Below are 23,145 nucleotides of genomic sequence, written 5' to 3'. Positions count from 1 at the left end.
AGCCTTTTCTGGACTTGGTCTCTATCAACATCAATATCTCAGTGTATGTATATATGCTTTGCCTGAAAACACCAAAACTCAGCCTCTTAACTCATACAAGCTATGGATAATAAGCTCTGAGTAAAAGTTGGTAACCTGGTTTAAATTCAAGCTTTACCTTACGATTCAACATTCCCCACATAAGGGTGTCTAGAGTCCCATTTGCAATAAGGTAGTGAATATTCACAGAACTGCACTGTCCAATCCGGTGAGCACGGTCTTCTGCTTGTTTTATATGTCCAGGGTCCCAGTACAACTCAGCAAACACAACATGAGTTGCAGCAGTAAATGTCAAACCCTAAGCAAAATAAAGTGAAGAAAAAAAGTGAAAAGTGAAAGTGTTAGACACTCAGTTGTGTCCGACTCTTTGAGACCCCCTGGACTGTAGCCTGCCAGGTTCCTCTGTCCATAGAGTTCTCCAGGCAAGAATACTGGAGTGGGTAGCCATTCCCTTCTTCAGAGGATCTTCCTGACCCAGGAATCAAACCTGGTCTCCTGCAGTGCAGTCACCCCGGAAGCCCAAAGTAAAGAAACTGAGATGCAAATAAACTGAGAATTTAACATAGAGCCATGTATAATAAAGTCTTTCTGAGTACGTTCACTGGACAAGAGAACACTGAAGGACTTAAAAACAAATCAGTCTTTCATTTTAAGTCAAATTAAGAAAATTTAATTCAGATAAATGAAGACTGCTTACTGCAAATTAGTCAGGTGAACTACAAAGTACATGTTTAAAAGGTATTTCAGTATTTCAAAAGTCAGTTTGACGGATGTATACATAAACAAAATCACTTTATCCTCTGATGTATACTGGGTTCACATTACCATTGGAAAATCTAATAACATACATTATAAATGAGAATATAATTCTAACACATGGTATCCATAGCAACTAGGCAGAGAGCAATGACATCCTCTATTCATTTAATTCATTCTGTTTTATAAAGCAATAAAATCAGGTCTACAGTCAAAACCTTTTCTATCTTTGGAATTTCTCATGTTGCATCCCAAAGACTGATGTTTACTGATTTGTATCTTGATGTATACAATACAGTTGCATCTTTGTGTAACTGTATTTTATATCAGTTTGAAACAGTATGACATTAAAAGTATTAACTAGGTCTTGTTTTATAACTAATATATGAAATAATGCAAGTCTCTTTAAACTGTGTTAAAAAATGCATGACTTTAAAGTGGGTAGGTCAAGCGAAATGTGGACCATGCTTATTGCCACACAGTAGTGGGTGGTATTACGTGGTCAACAGGAACACCTACCATATTATGGTAGTGTTATCTAATCCATGGCTGTTGTTCACATGCCCTGGAACTTCTGTGAGTGACTTTCATGACTGCTGTGCTGCTCTGATGTTATTTTAACTTAAAATATTTTCATATCACATAACAACATCATATTAGCATTCATTAAACAGTGGCACTCATTCTCAAGCTGAAGACAACCACTTTGGAACAGAACTTAGAAGTAATAAAAACATGGACAGAGTCAAATAAACACCATGTTAAACTGTGCTGCTATTTAGGATTTGAAATGCTGCAAAATATCAGAGATAATGCAAGAAAATTAAGTAGCATTTAAAGTAAAAAGTATCATAAAAGTGTAAAAAGTATCATATGACCATACAAGAAAAAAGGGAAAATATGTTGGCAAGATCAAATCACTCAAAGATGCTATTAATACTAAACTACAATGGAAGATTCAGAAACCTCCAGGACAAAGCCCTTTCTACTTTCCTTCATTCTGATGAAGATTTTATTAATAGTATTCAAGGGTATTAAGTTTTGAATTATACAAGGCCTTCAGGAATACAGCCTTGAATAGAATGTGAGTGCCTTGTACAATCTTAATTTCAGAAAGTCTTTTATCAGGTCACTCCCAGACTCTCCTGCCCAGATTCTTCCTACTTATCTACTCCCAAGCTATTGGTACTCCATTTCTACTTTTAAGCTCTTTTTTATAATATTTTCTATGGTTGAAATATTCTAACAGATATAAAACTCAGACTACTAGAAATTCAATTCAACATGAAAGTGTTGAGACAACCATCTTTTTGATTAGAACTCCTAGTGAGTTCTACAACTTCTTCATCTTCATGGATTCTCTCTATATAGACAATTTTATATACATCAATTAGCTTACTAAAAGGAGAACTTTGGCCCTGGTCCAGATTCCAGAATCCACAGAAGTTGCCAGATTTGCCATATACCAGGTTGGATATTTAACAACAATATGCCCAATTGCTTTTCCCTCTGTTAAATATCTTGGCTTAGATATTTACATCAAAATATTCTAGAATGCTAGTAGGAAAAATGTTCAGAAGCGTCCCCTTCTACAGTGGGTAGTACAGACCAATATCTATTCTTTTCTTACCCCTTTGTAACATAACACTTGATGACCAATAAAGGCTACTGTCTCCAGTTTCATTTTAAGACAGTTGTGGCTCTGGGAATAACTGCAGGCCAGTGAGATGTAGCATGCCCTTCTCCACTCAGCTGCCTGGATCATAGATATCAGCTCTAGCAGAACTCTTAGATGAGATACCTGCTAAGAGTGGTAAACAGCCTTGGACTGTCTGTATCCAAGAGTGAAATTTTGTGTATTTAAGTCATTGTTAATTTGGATTTACATTTACTTGTAGCCAAACCTAATTCTAAGAAACAAACTAAGGGCATTCCACAAAAAACTCAGAAAGACAGGAGAGTTCTTTTTTCCTCAGGCCACCTTGCCTCACAGACTCTGATGAAAACAACCAAGTAAGATGAGTGCTGTAAGAAAGGGATGAGAAAATGCTATACAAAAGATCATGGGAAAGCATTATAATGAAATTTAACTTTTCTCTTTCAGGAAATTCTTTACTTGAAAATTCAGGAAGCTTATAATCAGAGGTGTTGAGGTCTCCTTTCTGTTACACTTTCTAGCACTCTTCAAGGTGGAATGAGTATTTATCACACCAAATAGGAAGTTATAGTTAAGGTTAATGGCCTTTTTATTATCTCAACATTTCATTATCAAATTCAGACGTGAAACTTCTTACCTGACCAGCAGCCTGAATGCTGAGGATAGCCACACGAGTCTCAGGATCCTTTTGAAACTGATTAACCAGATGTATTCTTTCTGAAGATGGAACACTTCCATCTATCCTGATGTAACGAGTCTACCATCAACAACAAGGGAAATGGCAAAATTAGGACAAGCTCCATCTTATTATATACATGTTACAGCTTATTTTTATGTTCACACAATAAAACCGAAACTGGTGAAAATGATTGGTTAGTAAATGTTGTATAAGACTCTTAACCAGATTTCTTAAACCTGCTTATAAAAATTTCTTATTTTTAAATATTTTAAGCTACTTGAGAATGGTATCTAGTTTAATTCATCTTCATACCATCAATGCCAAGTGTGATGTCACAGGAGTGACAGATATAACAGGAGTTCCATAATCGTAACTGGATTATTGTCTTCAATAATGTTCTAGGTAAAGTGATATACAAACTTTAAAAGATGGATCAGACTAATTTTAAAGTTACAGGACCACTAATTCCAAAGGGAAAATAAAGTCAGACACGTGAGAAAAAGTGGATTCAACCCATGTATTTGGGATTCAGGAACAGTAGTCCTGAAATGTTGCAACATTAACTGGGAAAACATCTTTTTTAAAGTAGCATTTGAGTCATCTTTTTCCCATTTTTAAATTTAAAAGAAATATGTGATTTGGTCATCTCCACTGAGGTAAGAACCAAGACACACAAACACATTTTTAAAAAGAAGTAAATATTAAGTACTAAATTGAACCGTGCTGTCTTTTAGGAACAATATGAGTTTAGAAAATATAAGCAGTCAGTGTACGTCAGAATAGTTTTTAAGAACTTATTACTCAAATTTGTAAAAACAGGCATAAGCCCTGAATTTCAAACTGTCTCATTTTTATATGCACTTTTATGGAAAACATTGCCTTAAATACTTGAGACACAGTTTTATAAGTAAACCAGCAAATTAATGATTTAATAGAATGTCCCTTATCAACTTTTCTATGTCCTCATAAACAGATATAAATTGACCAGTGATCCATCAACAGAGACTATAAAATCTTCTGAGGGTCTTTCTAAAGAAAACATACTGTCAGGCAAAGGAGAGTTTGGGAGAAATTAACCTACAACACCATGACTACCTACATTTTTAACTCTTAGTGGCATTAAACAGAATTCTAAACACACCAATAAAGTGGGAGTGGGAAGAAGAGACACATTTGGAATATATTCCAATAGTTTTAAGGTATAATGGAATCAGAATTAAACATCTAATATTGTTCAATCATTTCAAAAATTTCTAAGGCTAATCAATCCTTCCTCAGAGGATCTATCACAGATACTATATGATAATGAGAAAGCATCCCTTTAATATATAGCGCTTTACTATGTTATGTTATTATAAATCATTCTATGAAGGAAAGACTAGAATTATTTCTTTGGTAATGTTAATGACTAATTAGCAAATACTTGAAAAAAGTACACAAAGTTTTAAAAAACATGGCTTTATTCCTCCCTTTAAAAAAGCTAACTGCACCAGCAAGTGGTTCTGATGTTACACGGATATTAAGCTCTTATAATTTGTCAGGAACTTCCTCTGGCTGATCCAGAGCATCTCAAGAAGGCCTTAGCACACACAGAGGGGTGACAGGTTTAAACTTGGAAAGAAAAAAACGGCAGATACTGTTCTGATAGTGCTGTTGGGGAACAAGGTGGACCTAAAGGCAGTGAAGCCAGCATGTTTCAGGGGGCTTACCTGGGTGTATGTTTCAGACTCACCCACACTAAATCTTAATATTCTATAAAGTAGGCTGCCTAGATGTTTAAAAAGTATGACTGCAGCTGGATAACAAAACTGTCTAAATTTATTCTTCCTTTCCCCTCAAAATCACCCACATTCTAGGCCACCATGTGGGTAAACAACAATTTTAACTGCCTATACCAATCTCAGGAGAAGGCAATGGCACCCCACTCCAGTACCCTTGCCCGGAAATCCCATGGATGGAGGAGCCTGGTAGGCTGTAGTCCATGGGGTCGCTAAAAGTCAGACACGACTGAACGAGTTCACTTTCACTTTTCACTTTCCTGCATTGGAGAAGGAAATGGCAACCCACTCCAGTGTTCTTGCCTGGAGAATCCCAGGGACGGGGGAGCCTGGTGGGCTGCCATCTATGGGGTTGCACAGAGTGGGACACGACTGAAGTGACTTAGCTTAGCTTAGCTTAGCTTAGCTTATACCAATCTCAAATGGTTTATCCAATAACAAAAACAGAATTCACATGATAGTCTATTAAGGCAGCAGAGTTTAATCCATGCATCCAATTTGATCAGTGGAGTATTATGACTGGTATAAAAGACAAATATTAGTAGTATATTATCAACACAGTGGAAATATAATATTAGTGTATGTGTGCATGCTCGGTTGTGACCAACTCTGCGACCCCATGGACAGTAGCCCGCCAGGCTCCTCTGTTCATGGAACTTTCTAGGCAAGAATACTGGAGTAGGTTGCCATTTCCTACTGGGATCTTTCCAACACAGGGATCAAACCTGTGTCTCTTGCATCTCCCACATTGGCAGGATGATTCTTTACCACTGTGCCCCGTTGATCCCAATATTAGTACAATTTAAAAAATATATACATTTGTATAATTTGCAATAAAATATGTAATAATAATTTATATATATACATCCCACAATCTGAAGAAGGCAAAAAAAAATCCACCTCAATTATAAAAACTACAGTTGATGTTTAGCATATAAAAACTGCATCCTACGTAGTGTTTTATAAATAAAACCTACCTTGTTTTCTATAACGGCTTCTGTGCAAGCTTGGAGCATGCTTAAATGGTGAGCGAAAACCAGAAATTTAAGTGAATCATTCTGAAGCATCATCTTAATATAATCCTTTACAGCACCTGCCTAAATATAAAAAGTTAAACCTCATTAATGTCATAAGAATGTTTATAAGAAATCATGCCACTTTAATAACGCAAGGAAAGCCTGAAAATCAGTAAGTTTCTATGAACTTTAACTGTTTTGTCCTCAAGGCAGCCTATAGTAGAAGCCGACACCTAAAGCGACGTGTGAAACAAGAGGAACATGAGAGGGAAAAAACCGAGAAATAAAATAAAAACAAGATAAGAATTTAGATGGAAAACAACAACAACAAGATAGGGAAGGAGTCTCAAAGCAAAGTGGGCAGTCAAGCAAGCTGTGGTGAGGAAGCGGTTGGTGGTTTTGTTAAGAAAGTAATTTTCAAAAAAAAAGCTCATACAGAGGAGTACGTGGAACAGAGTGAAGGAGAAAATGGAAGATAAAAAGGCAAACAAATGGCACTGTGTGTGTGGGAGAGAAACTGAAAAAGAATAAGAAAACTGAGCTCAAGTTTAAGGGTTAAGGAAAGTTGTTTTTTCATTTCTTTTTAACTAAGAAACTAAGGTAGATTTACAAAAAGGCTGTTAAAGGTGTAGAAAGACTGAGAAAAATAAGGAATGAGGGGACTGTGCTTGTCTCCAGGATGGAGAAGGTTGCAGAACAGGCTGGCGTGATGGGATTAAGAGATCAGTAGGGAGGTGAGAGAGAATAGGTAGGGAGACAAAGAAATCCTGAGGCAGAAGGGAGAAAAATCATGAAAGCTCATACTGAATAGGCTTTTCTTAGCTAGCTAGAGGCCAGGTTACTGGTTAAGCATAAGAAATCAATATGAGATGAATTAAATAGGAGTTAAATTTAAAATGGATAGCCAGAATTAAATTTAAAACACGAATACAATATCTCTTAACTGTTAAAATAAATTAGTCAGACATTTTGGGAAAAGATAGCAGGCTGAATATATTTAACCTCCACTCCTCAGTGCTATATTTAAATGATAGAAAAATGTATAGAGAAAAAGAGGTTGGAGAGGGATCAATAGCCACAAAACTTTGCAAGTGAAAAAGCAGACAGACGCCTGGTAACTGATTAGCCAACCTGACAGTTCTTAAGCTGCCAGTATGGAGTGTTGAGAAGTACCTGGTTTAAAATGGCGTGATCAGAAAAGGATCAGGAAATGTCACCTCTGGAAGTGAGGATAGGGATGTGGCTAAAATAGGAAGACTGTTTGAAAAAATGTTTAAGTAGCTAAATATGTGCTGTGCTGATCCATTCTCTACCCATTCCACATAAGAGGTGATCTCCCAATCCATCCTGGAAGAAAACTATAAATTTATTTTCTGGAGAGGGCAAAACAGAGGTTATTCAGGTGGAGGAATCCTACACTGATGTTAGGTCATCCTGCAAAAAATCAAGGGGATTAGATGTAAGTTACATAACAAATGGTGAGATCTGACCCTCTCTCTCCATTTTTTTTATTCCCTAGGGTCCCCAAATAGAGACTGAGGCAAGGGAGAAGAATCGTGTAAAATGATTCTTTTTGGGAAAAGCAGACCACTAAAAAAAAGACTAAAGATACTGATATTGGGGTTCCTCAACAAGACATCCCAATCAGATCACTCAATTATTATCCTTCAATAAACATGGAAACTCTACATATCCATTCAGAGTTCCTAGTTAGCGTTTAAAATCTTGTAAATAAAAGCAAGCAAACAAACAGAAAAACCCAACAGACATTTGTGGAAAGCAACCTACATGAATAGATCAACAATGCAGAGAGAGAAAAAACCAAACTAGAACAGGACACTACAAAAAGAAAAAAAAAAAAAAAAAGAGTTGGGGGAGTGGGGCAGAATTCTCTTGGAAATTAAAACTATAATAGCAGAAATGAAAAATCTACTGGTTACTAAGCTGAGAAAATCTTCCAGGAAGTAGATGGAAATATAAAATAACAGAGAAAATATAAAATATAATTAGAGAACCAGACCATGAAAACAATATGTGAATAATAAAAGTTCTAGAAAACAACATAGAAAAAAATAGAAATTAAAAAAAAAAAAGAATATTTTACAGAACTTAAAACTGGAAGTTCCCAAAATGGAAACTAGAAAATGCCCAATGAAGATCCTTCATAACAGACGAAAATGGACCCAGAGCAAGGTCCATAATCATGAAATCTTAGGACAATGGGAACAAAGAAAGAACTCTACAAGTCTCTAGAGAAGGGAGGAACAGATTTCACAGAAACAAAACAGAATAAAACATCTGAATGGCACTGGTTATCTCAACATTGATACTGAATGAGAGAAAACGATTTTTAACAATTCATATACAGCCAAATTAAAAATCAGATATAAAAGTAGAACAAAGGCATTTTCAGATATGCAGAGTTTCAAACAATTTACTGCCAACGTACCCCTTCTTGGGAGGCTACTGGAAAATGTACAGCAAAACAAGGGAATAAAAAAATAAAGAAAATTATATATATATATATATTTGAAAAAGAAGTAATTCAGTACAAGGGAGAAATAGATAAAAATCCCTGATAAGAGTTTCACAGCAAACCTAAAGAAAAACTGTCTAGACTGCAGTTGATCAAATGGTACAGGAGAAATTTCATTAAGTGGATAAAATTGATGTAATGCTAACATTTAAAGATATTGCAAGGAGTCTGGACAACTAAGGTAAGAGGCTGAATTAGTGAAAAATGAGTCATAAAAGAAAAAACATCCATAGTATATTGTATTGTTCATCTGTAAATTATAAACATGGTTCTAATAATGTACAAGTTGAATACTGATCAAGCCAAAATTAGTATAAATTTATATAAAATTTGTAAAACTGTAACTTTCTCCCTCTCTTCATCCATTTCTATCTATCGATCCATCAATCTATCAATCTATCTCCCTATCTATTGCTGTTTGAAGAATGGGAACAGGGGAAAGGTCTGGATGTGAGGGTGGGGCTGAAGACCAAAAGGGCTAAAATTTTATCTTACATATAGAGAAACCAATTGATGATGCCTAAAATGACACTTGCTGCAAAGCAAGCAGTAATACCAACCAAGAAGTAAGATAAACCCATTGCTGAGGGATCTGAAGTAAATCCCTCAAAATCAGCTACAAGAAAAGAACGTGGTTGCCTCCAGGGAATAAATTTAGGAGACTGTTACTTTTTTCGAAATTTCTATTTCTCCTCATTAAATTATGATCATATGTAGCTTTGTAATAATTAAAAAAAATTTTAATAGCAAACAGTTTAAAACATTTTAAAATTGAAAAAAAATACCAATTTAAAATTCATGCATATGACTATCAAGTCACAAGATTGATTCTCTCCAAGCTACATTTTGTACGTCTATGTTTTCTAAAGACTAAAAATTCATACAATGAGATTGGAGGCTGTTAAGAACTTTAGCCTTGGATTTCAGTGCCTCAGAAGGTGGAAATGAAGCCCTCTCAAAATAAGGAGCTATAAATTCCAGATATGTTGCCATGGTAACTGAACCACTTTAATAAACTGCATGTTTGCCTAAAGAGCTATATTTACTGTGATAAGCCTTTCAGAAAGTACATGTCAAGTTGGAGTATTTTTAAGGTACATTCATTTTCCAACCACTGCAGACTTCAGACTAAATAACCACTGCAGCCCTAGTCCCAGATGCATTCCCCAATTCTACACAAGCGAGCTGTTTCTACCAGTCTCCTCCACTCCCATCACCCACTCCTTAGTACAACCAGAAACTGCTGGTGCCAAGTGCTCAAGCCCCTTTCCGTCTATTCCTCCCCATCACAGGTCCAGAAAGGCTTATGGTTACTACTAATATTATAAATTCAACTAGATAAAGTTCAATGGGCTAAACAATCTCTTGGGACTAACCTGTTAGCTAGCGTTGTGATGTTGCTTCTGAGGAGAAAATGTGTTTGCAGAACCAAAAAATCTACACAGCAAAGGGATTTTGGGATTCTCTTAGGTTCTTAGGTCGGGGACTGCGCAGGTTTGCATTTTAAAATGAACTATACATGCATTTTCCCTGTTCTGATTCTAGTCTGATTAAAAGTCACTGCATTGTCATATTTTAAGTTATCTGAATAGAAGTTTGCTTTTGAAGTATCTTAAGTGCATTTTATATAGGTACGGCAGGTGCTGTTAACGATCAGTGATTTGGTCACACCGGTTCAGGTTTTATAGCAGCTATAGTACTCACAATTTCATTTCATTTTACTAAAATTGGTCTGTTAGTAATGTGTCTGTGAGCCAAAGTTCTAATTTAAATAATGAAGACTACACACTATGTCTCATTTAAGGAGATGCAGAAATAATGAGAATATGTTATATGATTTATTTCTTAAATTTTTTTTTCAGTGAATAGGTACACATAATACTTTTTGAAGTAAAAGTAAAGAAAAACCTACATTGCATTAAAGGCCTGAGGAAAGTTACTTTAAGTTGTCAGTCTTTCATCAAATAATAAGAGGGGAAAAGAGCAAAAAAAACACCAAACTTGAGCTATGACAAAGAGTTTCTCCTTGTCAAACTTCAGTTACGTTCCTCTTAGCCCTCTTCTTAACTAGGCCTCAATTTTGGCCTTCCAAGTCTCTCTTGCCCTTTCCAGGTCCAATTTTAGCAAGAATCCTGCTAAGCCAATTTATCAAGAATGCCCCTACTCTTGATACCTGATTAACTCTTGATACCTGATCAAGTTCCTAATCCTCACTATTTACAGCTAATTTCTTGGCCTTCTTTTTGCAAGAATTCTGTTTTGACCTTGATTTTGATCTGATAAATGCACACATCCCTGCTGCAAGAAAGTCTAGAATTACCGGTTATCCAAGTAGAAGAGTGAGTGACCAAAGGAACCATAACTGATTTAATAAGCAATCCACAGTTTCACTGTACCAGCCTATGCACTTAGACATGCATAGTTTAATCTTTGAGACAAGCATGTGCTGCTGGCAGGAGCAATCAGTTTAGCAAAATCTCCCTACCTTGATGTCTCCTCTTACTAATTTTCTGACCACCGACCCCTTTACCCTGCTTGTTGGCTATAAATCCCCAGCTCTCTCTGCTGTGTTCAGAGTTGAGTGATCTCTCGCCTCAGTTGCAATAGAGTTGACTCCTATTGCAAACTCTAGTGAGATAGAGTCAACTCCTTGAATAAAGTCTTCCTTACTGTTTTAACAAGTATCAGAATAACTTTTTCTTTAGCACCTATAACTTGTAGCTAAGGGAGCATGAGCTAAAAAAAGCTTCTCCTTAAGTTTTGAAGTCCTCAACCCCAGACTAATGGCAGATCTATTTAGATATCTGGTGTGCATGTGTGTGCTTAGTCATGTCCAACTCTTTGTGCCTAGATGGACTGTAGCCTGCCAGGTTTCTCTGTCCATGGAATTTTCCAGGCAAGAATACTGGAGTGGGTTGCCATTTCCTGCTCCAGGGGGGTCTTCTTGACCCAGGGATCAAACCCATGTCTCTTGCGTCTCCTGCACTGGCAGGCAGATTCTTTACCACTGTACCACCAGGCACATGATTTAAGGACACCTCTTCAAGCCCATATTAGTCAAGAAGAGGTGAACTGTGATTGGTCTCAGCAAGTCTAGTACTTTCATTCCCCAATGATTCTGCCTTATAGGGAAAATGGGAAGTCTGCTGGAGGCTTCAAAAACAAAAACAAAATAATGCTCAGTGACAAACGGACGTTACGGAAAACTTCCTTGCTTTGGATGTTACGACCTGCACTTGACACCAGGGCCTCCCTGGAAGCTCAGCTGGTAAAGAATCCACCTGCAATGTGGGAGATTCCGGTTAGATTCTTGGGTCAGAAGTTCCCCTGGAAAAGAGATATGCTACCCACTCTAGGATTCTTGGGCTTCCGTGGTGGCTCAGATGGTTAAAGAATCTGAATGCAATGCAGGAGACCTGGGTTCAATCCCTGGGTTAGGAAGCTCCCCTGGGGGAGGGCAAGGCAACCCACTCCAGTATTCTTGCCTGGAGAATCCCCATGGACAGAGGAGCCTGGCAGGTTACAGTCCATGGGGTTGCAAAGAGTCAGATATGACAGCACAGCACACTGCAGCAATTACCCTGGGGCTACTATGGAAGCTCTTGAGCAAAGTGGTGAACTACAGCAGCCAGAGTAGAAAGAAGAATCCAGATGCTTTAAAAAAACAAAAACAACCCTTTATTGAGATATAATTCACACACCATAAGACTCACCCATTTAAAGATTACAATTCAACAGTTTTTAGAACATTTAGAGATGTGCATCCTTCACAATTTCAGAATATTTTCATTTCCCTAAAATCTTTCATCTCTTAGCAATCACTCCACCTCCACTGCAGGCCCCTGTATCAACCTAGCTCTAGGCAAACACTAATCTACTTTCTGTCTCTATGGACTGGACTGTTTTGACAGTTCATACAAATGGAATCACACAATATGTGGTCTTTTGTGACTGGCTTATTAGCACAATGCTTTCAATCCATGTTGTAGCATTTTTCAGTGTTTAACTCCTTTTTTATTCCAAGTAACATTCCACTGTGAGGACATACCACATTATACTTGTCCATTCATCAGTTGACAGCCTCTCTGACTCTTGTTTCTATTCATTTATCTATTTCATCCTATAATGTTTCTTACTGATTTGTAAATTTATGATAGTTAATTCATCTTTTATCCTTTAAAACTATTTTAAATGAGGAAAGGAACATAATAAGTAAAAGAGAACATTGCTTATTTACCCCTCTAACATCCCTAGTGGCTCAAGATGGTAAAGAATCTGCCTGCAATGTGGGAGACATGGGTTCGATCCCTGGGTTGGGAAGATCCCCTGGTGAAGAGAATGGCTATCTACGCCAGTATTCTCCCTGGAGAATTCCATGAGTCCATGGGGTCACAAAGAGTCAGACATGACTGAGTGACTTTCACTTCTCTTCACCTGCCCTGCAGACCATCACAAAGAAAGGCTAGGAATTTGTCTTCTGCTAGGGCACTAAGGCTGTCACCAAGTATACCAGCTCCAAGTAAATATAATATGCCTAGCTGCTCCTAACAGAGAAGGCAATGGCACCCCACTCCAGTACTCTTGCCTGGAAAATCCCATGGACGGAGGAGCCTGGTGGGCTGTAGTCCATGGGGTCGCTAAGAGTCGGACACAACTGAGCGACTTCACTTTCACTTTCACTCCCTTTCCCCCTGCCAATGGTTGTTAATTTAGAAACCATTTCATCAACCTGAAAAAACATTTTCAAATCTGGTAGAAGACAACTTTTTAGGGAAGAATGGTCACTCCATACTCTTGTCAGAACCCCATGCCAAAATTTTCCCACAGGAAACTTCCAAAGATAACTTGGGTGAATTATAAGAAGTGTGATTTTCTTATTGCTAGGCATGCTTATAAACACATCTGTAAATAGGAATCTAACATGTCTAATACAGCTAATCTTTTGACACTGACCAAGTTCTGCAAGCAGCCTATTTCACACCAAGAAGCAGAAGGGCTACAATACTGTATGTAAGAAGAGAGTAACCCAAATTTAATACCTTAACCAAGACAATTTTACAAAAGAACCTGGGATCCTAAACCTTTCCATAAAACTTTTTGGAACAAGATATTATTATAAACCAATTGTTCAATCTAATCTATCTTTTTATCTATCAGGCAAAGATGGATGAGAGAGACTATTCCCATGAATAATCTACTCCACTGTGTTAACCAAATTTAGGCAAAGTTAGAAAGTAAAGGCAACATTACTATGGACTTTAAAAATATTTTTCATAAAAAGTTTATTTCATGTGAGTTTGATCATAAAAGTCATTGATCAAAAGAGCTAATCTAATTCTTTAAAAACTGAATCAATTCTGAAAAACATTCTCAATCTCTTTCTAAACTCCATCCATTGATCACATCAATAAGGTAACCAATTTTGTATGACTCAGCATGAATAAATCTTATTTGGGCGTTTAAAATGACAACACATAGAATGTATAGATTTTTAAATTCTATATCATCTCTTGCCATACCTGAACAGAGATGCTAAAAAATCAGTAACAGGGAAACAGAAGTCACCTTAAACCCATGGTCACCAACAAATATTACAATTATTCTGCTACCTTAGGGGAATGATAGGCAAGTGTATGTACTTAGTAGCCAAACTGTGCACGTTCAAATCCTGCCTCACTCGTTTACAATCTGAGAGTCTCTGAGCAAGTCACTTAAATGCTGTACCTTGGTTTCCCCATAAAAGGGGATAAAAAGTACTTATTACACAAAGAGTAGTAGTAAAAATTAAACGAGTTAGTGAATAAAATATGCTGGGGACAGTTGGCACATGGTAAACACTGTAAGAGTGTTAGCTCATATTTTTACTATATTTCTCCGGTAGACAGCAAAAACAATTTAAAAAAATCAGAACCTATGTCTCTTAATTCTTAAACTTACCACTGCCCAGAGAAAATAGAATTCATCATTTGAGAATTCTGTTACTTTTCCTTACTTTTTTTTTTTTTTTACTCATTGTTCACTTCCTTTCCTTTCATACAAGAGACATATTTCTTCTCTTCTTCCTCCACCTGTGGACTTAGCCATTCCTGCCACCTCAAAATGGATTCCCTGATAGCTCAGTTTGTAAAGAATCCGCCTGCAATGCAGGAGGTCCCAGTTCGATTCCTGGGTAGGGAAGATCCACTGGAGAAGGGATACGCTACCGATTCCAGAATTCTTGGGCTTCCCTTGTGGCTCAGCTGGTAAAGAATCTGCCTGCAATGAGAGAGACCTGGGCTAAACCACTCTTAGTTCTTGAGTGGATATCTTCACATCTTTACTAAAGCCTTCCTCCATTCCACACAGCCACATAACTAACATACCACCTTCCTCCTCTAAAAAGAAAATATTGTTTTATTTGTACTTTACTATTACTGACCATCTCCTTACTAATACAGGAACCCTACAGCACCTGGCTCAGGCAGGTTCTTTACCACTGAGCCACTAGTGAAGCCCTCAGAGCCAGAGACGCTTTCCTCAAAAAAAAAAAAAAAAAAAAAGAACTGGCTCAGGAAGAGGCACCCTAGTCTTACAATATCTCAGTCCCTGTGCAGCAGGGAACACTGCAGTGACCTCACTGAACCTCATTGCATGGTATAAGTAGGATTCCCCGTTTAGCAGACAGAAAATCCGCTTTGTGTTGAAAGTAATTTGCCTGTGCAAAGTTTTTAAAGCACTAAGAAATGTTGCCATCCCCACAGTGACAGGAAATTTAAAGTTATGGGTTGATTTCATCCTTTTCTTAGGAAAAATAACTGGCATTTCTCTTAAAATGGTTTTCTCTAAAGAGATAAGATTGCAAGGTACCAGAAAATAACTGAGAGTTAGCTAACCACGCATACAACTTACATCTGTTTTATTTCTAGGACAGCATTAGGCTGATCTTAAATCTAAAGAATCTGTTCAAGACTTGTTGCTGAGAAGGAGGGAGAGGATGTGGGAGTGACGGATTGGGAGTTTGGGATTAGCAGGTGCAAACTATTACACAGAGACTGGATAAACAACTAGGTCCTACTGAATAGCATAGGGAACTACATTCAATGTCCTGTGGTAAACCATAATGGAAAATATACAAAGGAATGTATAAATATGTACAGCTGCATCACTGTGCTGTACAGCAGAAACTAATACAACATTCTCAATCAACTACAATTTAAAAAAAGAATCTGTTCATTTTCACCTGTTAATATTCTCAACAAATATCACAGAGGAATAAAAATAATGGTATAGAGAAAGAAAAGTAATTGTAATTACCTCAGATTCTTCAACAATTGACTTTGTACTAGCAACATTAATTATTTTATGGTCATTTCCTTGGTTAGCACTTATCATTATCACTTATGCTTACCATTATCATTATTAAATTTCTTGTTAAGAAGTATCTGAAAAAGAGATCTCAATATTATAAAAGCAAACATGTTAAAAACTTCTACAGAGACCTCCCTGGTCAGGGAATTGGATCCCACATGCTGCAATTAAGCATTTGTATGTCACAACTAAAGATCCTGTACAGCCAAAAAATATTAAAAAACCAAAACTTATACAGCCTCTATCCCCCTAAGAAGTACAAGTATTTAAACTCAAATGGCAGAACAGCATAAATGTCTGTACAGCACATGGATGATATATGTCAACACCATTATATAGTACTGCATTGTATATATTAAAAATTATCATATTAATATGGCCTAATTTGCTGACATGACCTAATTGGAAGCACTGGAATTGTTATTCCTATCTGCTTAAGACATTGTTAAGGTGAAAATGAAAGTTGCTCAGTTGTATCCAACTCTTTGCAACCCCATTGACAGTAGCCTGCCAGGCTCCTTTGTCCATGGAATTCTCCAGGCAAGAATACTGGAGTGGGTAGCCATTCCCTTCTCCAGGGGATCTTCCCAACCCAGGGATCAAACTGGGGTCTCCTGCATTGTAGATTAATTCTTTAGCATCTGAGCTACCCGGAAAGCCCTCTAAGACATTGTAGGGTATGAAAAAAAGAGAGAAGGTGAGAAAGAAATCTATCCTGGAGGTTTATAAAAATAGGATAGATGGAGATCCATTTGTCTGGAAGACTTTACATGGTAACTCTGCCTGGAGTAAAGTAAGAGGCCAGATGGCCCGCCGAGGTCCTTTTGGGTCCATTGTTCCCTAACCACAATGAATAGAGAATGTAAAAAGAGTAATATAAATGGACGTGGGAAGTACTTATTTCCTCAGAAGAGCTGACAAGGACAAGATTTTAGGCAGTAATTAAATATATGCCTCTAAAAATAGCATATCCTAGAGAATTCCCTGACAGTCTAGTGGCTAGGAGTCCATGTTTTCACTGCCAGGGGCCTGGGCTCACACCCTGGTCTGGGAACTAAGATCCCATAAGACTTGTGTCATGGCCAAAAAAAGAGAAAAAAGTAAATAAAATAAAATTGCATATCCTATAAATATACTTTTATACTTATATCCTATAAGACAGGGAAGCCTGGCATGCTGCAGTCCACGGGGTCACAAAGAGTTAGGCACGACTGAGCGACTGAACTGAACTAACAAGTATACTCACACAAATACATTTACTTGAAAACTCATTATTTTCTTCAAATTCCTTCTTTTTCTCATCAAGATTTTCAAATTTATATAAACTATCATTAGATAGTTATAATTATCTTTAAATTTCTCAACATAATTCTTCAAGTGATTCAATAAAAAGTAAAGCACTTCCAATATGATGCTACAGAGTATAAAACAAACCTGTTACCTCATGGCTTGAGTCTTGCTGAATTTGGCACAGATCATACTTAACGGGGAACTGTGTTCACAAACATCAATCCAGTCGGCCAAGCAAAAAATCTAGATCCTACTTTTACCAAACTCTCCTCCACATTCAATCAATCACTAATGTCTTAATATATTTTGAATTATTCCTTTCTTTCAATTTAAGATGTGGTACAGCCACCGCCCTTAGTTCAGATCATCTAGATTACCAGTGCAACATCCCTGCCTACAGGATTACTCCTTCCAGTGCATTCTTTACACACAGGCATACCTTGGAGATTCAATTGCAGATTCAACTCCAGATCACAGAAACAAAGAAAATATTTCAAGAAAGGGAGTCACATGAATTTTTGTTTCCCAGTGCATTCAAAACTTACATTTATACTATGCTGTAGTCTGTGAAGTGTGCAATAGCATAATGTCTAAAAGAACTATATACATACTCAACTGAGAAATACTTTGTTGCTGAAAAATGCTAAAAATCTGAGCCTTCAGCATGGTATAATCTTTTTGCTGATGAAGGGTCTTGCCTCAGTGCTGCTGGCTGCTGACTGGTCAGGGTGATGGTTGCTGAAGGTTGGGGTGTCTTTAGCAACATCTTAAATTAAGACAACACTGAAGTTGGCTGCATTAATTGACTCTTCTTTATGTGAACAATTTTCTTGTGCATGCAATGCTGTTTAATAGCATTTGACCCACAGCAGAACTTCTTTCAAACCTGGAATCAATCCTCTCAAGCTCTGTTGTGGCTTTTCCAACTAAATTTATGTCATATTCTAAATCCTTTGTCAGTTCAACAACCTTCACAGCATCTTCACCAGGAATAGGTTCCATCTCAATAAACCACTTTTTTACTCATCCACTGAAGTGACTGCTTCTAATGAAGAATTATCATGACTGTCTGCAAATCCCCACTGATGGCAATCTGTTCTGAGACTTAAGGGGCTGGGCCTGTGCTCTTAAAAGAAGTTCAGGCTTTATAAGGGCTCAAACAGAATGGACTCCAAAGGAAATTGTGCCTATCCTGTCGAGACCCTAGTCCTAGCTCATCATCCCTCAGCAACTTGAAAACAAGTGGTGTGGCTGCCCTGTCACAGTTTAGGCTCCTTGATTAATGGCTCTGAGGACACAGGCCATAAGAGGTGGCAGAAATGGTAAGTGGCCCAGATTTGGTTTCTGCTTTTATTGTGGAATGAAAGAGTGCTTGTCACATAATAAATACAGTTTTATCATGAGATTGCAGCATTCAGTTACATCTTGAGGCTCCACTTCTAGTTCTCTTGCTATTTCTGCCACATCTGTAGTTACTTCCTTCTTTGAAGTTTTGAACACCTAAAAGTTATTCACGAGGGTTGGACTCAAGCTTCTTTCAAATTCTTGTTAATGTTGCTATTTAGACCTCTTCCCATGAATCACAAATGTTCTTAATGTCATCTAGAATGGTAAATCCTTTCCAGAAAATTTTCAACTGAATTTTTCCAGATCCAAATTAGGAATCACTATCTGTGGCAGCTACAGCTTTATGATATGTATTTCTTAAAGAAAAATGTTGAAAGTTGAAATTACTCCATGATTCATGGGGCTGAAAAACTGATATTGTATTAGCAGGTATAAAAACAACATGAAGCTCAACGTACATCTCCATCCATCACACCAGGTACTCTCAATGAGCAGTAGTATTTTGAAAGGAATCTTTTCTGGGCACTGTTCTCAACAGTGGGCTTAAAATATTCAGTCAATCATGATGTAAACAGATCTAGTCAACCAGGCTTCCTTGTTCCACCTGTAGAGCACAGGCAGAGAAGATTTAGCATAATTCTTAAGGGCCTTAGGGTATACAGAATGGTAAATGAGCACTCAATAGGTGAGAAAAGAGAAGCAAAAAGCAAAGGAGAAAAGGAAAGATATACCCATTTGAATGCCGAGTTTCAAAGAACAGCAAGGAGAGCTAAGAAAGCCTTCCTCGATGATCAATGCAAAGAAATAGAGGAAAACAACAGAATGGCAAAGACTAGAGATCTCTTCAAGAAAATTAGAGATACCAAGGGAACATTTCGTGCAAAGATGGGCTCAATAAAGGACAGAAATGGGATGGACCTAACAGAAGCAGAAGATATTAAGAGGTGGCAAGAATACACAGAAGACCTATACAAAAAAAAATTTTCATGACCCAGATAACCACAAAGGTGTGATCTCTCATCTAGAGTCAGACATCCTGGAATGCAGTCAAGTGGGCATTAGAAAGCATCACTAGGAACAAAGCTAGTGGAGGTAATGGAATTCCAGTTGAGCTATTCCAAATCCTGAAAGATGATGCTGTGAAAGTGCTGCACTCAATATGCCAGCCAATTTGGAAAACTCAGCAGTGGCCACAGGACTGGAAAAGGTCAGTTTTCATTCCAATCCCAAAGAAAGGCCATGCCAAAGAATGTTCAAACTACCACACAATTGCACTCATCTCACATGCTAGCAAAGTAATGTTCAAAATTCTCCAAGTCAGGCTTCAAGAGTATGTGAACCGTGAACTTCCTGATGTTCAAGCTGGATTTAGAAAAGGCAGAGGAACCAGAAATCAAATTGCCAACATCCGATGGATCACTGAAAAAGCAAGAGAATTCCAGAAAAGCATCTACTTCTGTTTTATTGACAAGCCATAGCCTTTGACTGTGTAGATCACAACAAACTGTGGGAAATTCTTCAAGAGAATGGAAAACCAGACCATCTTACCTGCTTCCTGAGAAATCTGTATGCAGGTCAAGAAGCAACAGTTAGAACTTGACATGGAACAACAAACTGGTTCCAAATTGGGCAAGGAGTATGTCAAGGCTGTATATTGTCACCCTGCTATTTTACTTATATGCAGAGTACATCATGTGAAATGCCAGGCTGGATGAAGCACAAGCTGGAATCAAGATTGCTGGGAGGAATATCAATAACCTCAGATATGCAGATGATACCACCCTTACGGTAGAAAGCAAAGAAGAACTAAAGAGCCTCTTGATGAAAGTGAAAGAGGAGAGGGAAAAAGTTGGCTTATACTAATCAACATTCAAAAAACGAAGATAATGGCATCCGTTCCCATCACTTCATGGCAAATAGATGGGGAAACAATGGAAACAGTGATGGACTTTATTTTCTTGGGCTCCAAAATCACTGCAGGTGGTGACTGCAGCCATGAAATTAAAAGACATTTACTCCTTGGAAGAAAAGCTATGACCAACCTAGATAGCGTATTAAAAAGCAGGGACATTACTTTGCTGACAAAGGTCCATCTAGTCAAAGCTATGATTTTTCCAGTAGTTATGTATGGATGTGAGAGTTGGACCATAAAGAAAGCTGAGTACTGAAGAACTGATGCTATTGAACTGTGGTGTTGGAGAAGACTCTTGAGAATCCCTTGGACTGCCAGGAGATCCAACCAGTCCATCCTAAAGGAAATCAGTCCTGAATATTCATTGGAAGGACTGATGCTGAAGCTGAAACTCCAATACTTTGGCCACCTGATACAAAGAACTGACCCATTGGAAAAGACCCTGATGGTGAGCAAGATTGAAAGCAGGAGGAGAAGGGGATGACAGAGGATGAGATTGTTGGATAGCATTACCAACTTGATGGACATGAGTTTGAGCAAGCTCCAGGAGTTGGTGATGGACAGGGAAGCCTGGCGTGCTACAATCCATGGGGTCACAAAGAATCAGACACAACTGAGCAACTGAACTGAACAACCTGAGCACTGGCTTCAACTTAAGTCACCATCCACATTAGCTCCTGTTTAGGAGAGTAAACCTGTCCCTTTAAGCTTTGAACACAGGCACTGACTTCTCCTATCTAACTGCGTAAGTCCTAGACGGCATCTTTTTCCAATATAAGGCTGTTTCATCTACAGTGAAGATCTGTTGTTTAATGTAGCCACCTTCATTAATTATCTTAGCCAGATCTTCTGAATAACTTGCTACAGATTCTACATCAGCACTTGCTGCTTCATCTTGTATTTTTATGTTATAGAGATGACTTCTTTCCTTAAACTTCATGAACCAACCTCTGTTACCTTCAAACTATGCTTCTGTAGTTTCCTCATCTCTCTCAGTCTTCAAAGAATTGAAGAGAGGTAGGGCCTTGCTCTAGATGAGGCTTAGGCTTAAGGGAATGTTGTGACTGGTTTGATTGTCTTTCCAGACCACTAAAACTTTTCCCATATCATCAGTAAGACAGTTTTGTTCGTTGGAGCAACACTTTTAATTTCCTGCAAGAACTCTTCCTTTGTGGTCACAACCTGGCTAACTCTTTGGTGCAAGAGGCCTAGCTCTCAGCCTACCTCAGTTTTCAACACGACTTCTTCACTAAGCTTGATTGTTCCTACTTTTGATGTAAAGAGACACACGTGCAGCTATTCCTTTCACTTGAACGCTGCTGAGGCCATTATAGGGTTATTGACTGGCCTATTTCAGAATTGTTGTGTCTCAGAAAATAGGGAGGCCTAAGGAGAGAGAGAGAGACAGAGGAATAGCTGGCTGGCGGAGCAGTCAGAACACAAACAAGTATCTTAGTTAAGTTAACTGGCATATACGGACACTGTTCAAGGCACCCCCAAAGAATTACAAAAGATAACTGATCCCATCAGAGATCACCATAACAAACATAACAATAATCACGAAGTTTGAAATATTACGAGAATTGCCTAAATGTGACACAGGGACATGAATGAGTGAATGCCATTGGAAAAATAATGCCAAGAAGACTAGTTTGATGCACAGTTGCCACAAACTGAATTTGTAACAACAACAACAAAAATGTAATCTGCAAGGTGCAATAAAGCTAGGGTCAACAAAACGTGGCATACCTGTAGCCGCTGTTCTTTTTGTAAAGTGCAAATCATATCATTTTACTCTATTCCACAATATCTGATTGCTCAGAACCCTTAGGATAAATTACACATCTTACTTGTTCATTCCTTGGAATCTTGAACCCCAAGACTTGACCAAGTGTTTTCTCCCATGTCCCTCTTCAATATCCTGTTTTTCAGGCACTCAATATGCTCTATTGTAGTTGAACATTTATTTTTACTGTCTTCCCCAACAGACTCCAAATTCTTTGAGAGGTAGACACCAGGTCTTGTTCACCATGCCTCTCTCACACTAAGCATAATCCTTGCCACATAGTAGGCACTCAATAAATATCTGCTGAATTAGTTAGGAAAACACTTAGCCAAAGAAAGGAAGCTACATAACATGATTACCAATTTATAATGTGTGGTATTTTAAAAGTTCATTAACAGATAGATTTGGGAGAACTCTGAAACACATTTTCCCATAGAAACAATATTAAATGTAAGATACCTCCCTTCAATGTTACCTACAACTACAACGTAGGTAAACTGTATTATCTATAATTACTTTGGACTCTACTGCATACCAATAATATTTCTGGGGACAATACATTAAGAAATCCAATCTGGTAATGCTATGAACTAATTATTTCTGGTTATAGCACACGAATTGACATAACAGTTATAACTTCATAGGTGGCTGAGGACAGAGGTTCTAATAGGCAGGGAAAGTAAAAGGACTGAAAACTAGGAAGTCAGGGTAGCCTTCTGCTACCGATAATCTTTGGGAATATGTTCTAAGCTGGAACAACTAACTTTTTTTCATGTCTTTACTTTTCTTCAAGGATTCTAGGAATTAGGTGCAACTTCCTATTGACTATCAACACTTCTGACTTCCAACTAGGGTTTCTTACCATATGCAGGAAATTATCTAAACTGTTCTCATATATAAAGGCTTCTCCCAGCAGGAGACGTGGGAAGATCCCCTGAAGCAGGGCATGGCAACCCACTCCAGTATTCTTGCCTGGAGAATCCCAAGGACAGAGGAGCCTAG

General features: G+C 37.8%; 1 protein-coding gene across 3 annotated transcripts in view; it reads right to left on the bottom strand.

Annotated features, from left to right (window-relative positions):
* ZRANB3 (zinc finger RANBP2-type containing 3) overlaps positions 1-23,145 on the bottom strand; it is a 313,962-nt gene that overhangs the window by 66,739 nt on the left and 224,078 nt on the right. For all 3 annotated transcript variants that reach the window (XM_027561929.1, XM_027561942.1, XM_027561936.1), the window contains 3 exons: positions 5,887-6,006; positions 3,090-3,209; positions 158-337 (listed from right to left, as the gene is read on the bottom strand). In XM_027561929.1, coding sequence (XP_027417730.1) covers positions 158-337; positions 3,090-3,209; positions 5,887-6,006 — 420 coding nt within the window. The remainder of the gene's footprint in view (positions 1-157; positions 338-3,089; positions 3,210-5,886; positions 6,007-23,145) is intronic.

The sequence above is a fragment of the Bos indicus x Bos taurus genome, chromosome 2 (assembly GCF_003369695.1).
Source record: "Bos indicus x Bos taurus breed Angus x Brahman F1 hybrid chromosome 2, Bos_hybrid_MaternalHap_v2.0, whole genome shotgun sequence".
Lineage (NCBI taxonomy): Eukaryota > Metazoa > Chordata > Mammalia > Artiodactyla > Bovidae > Bos > Bos indicus x Bos taurus.
This window is presented reverse-complemented; position numbering and strand designations above follow the sequence as displayed.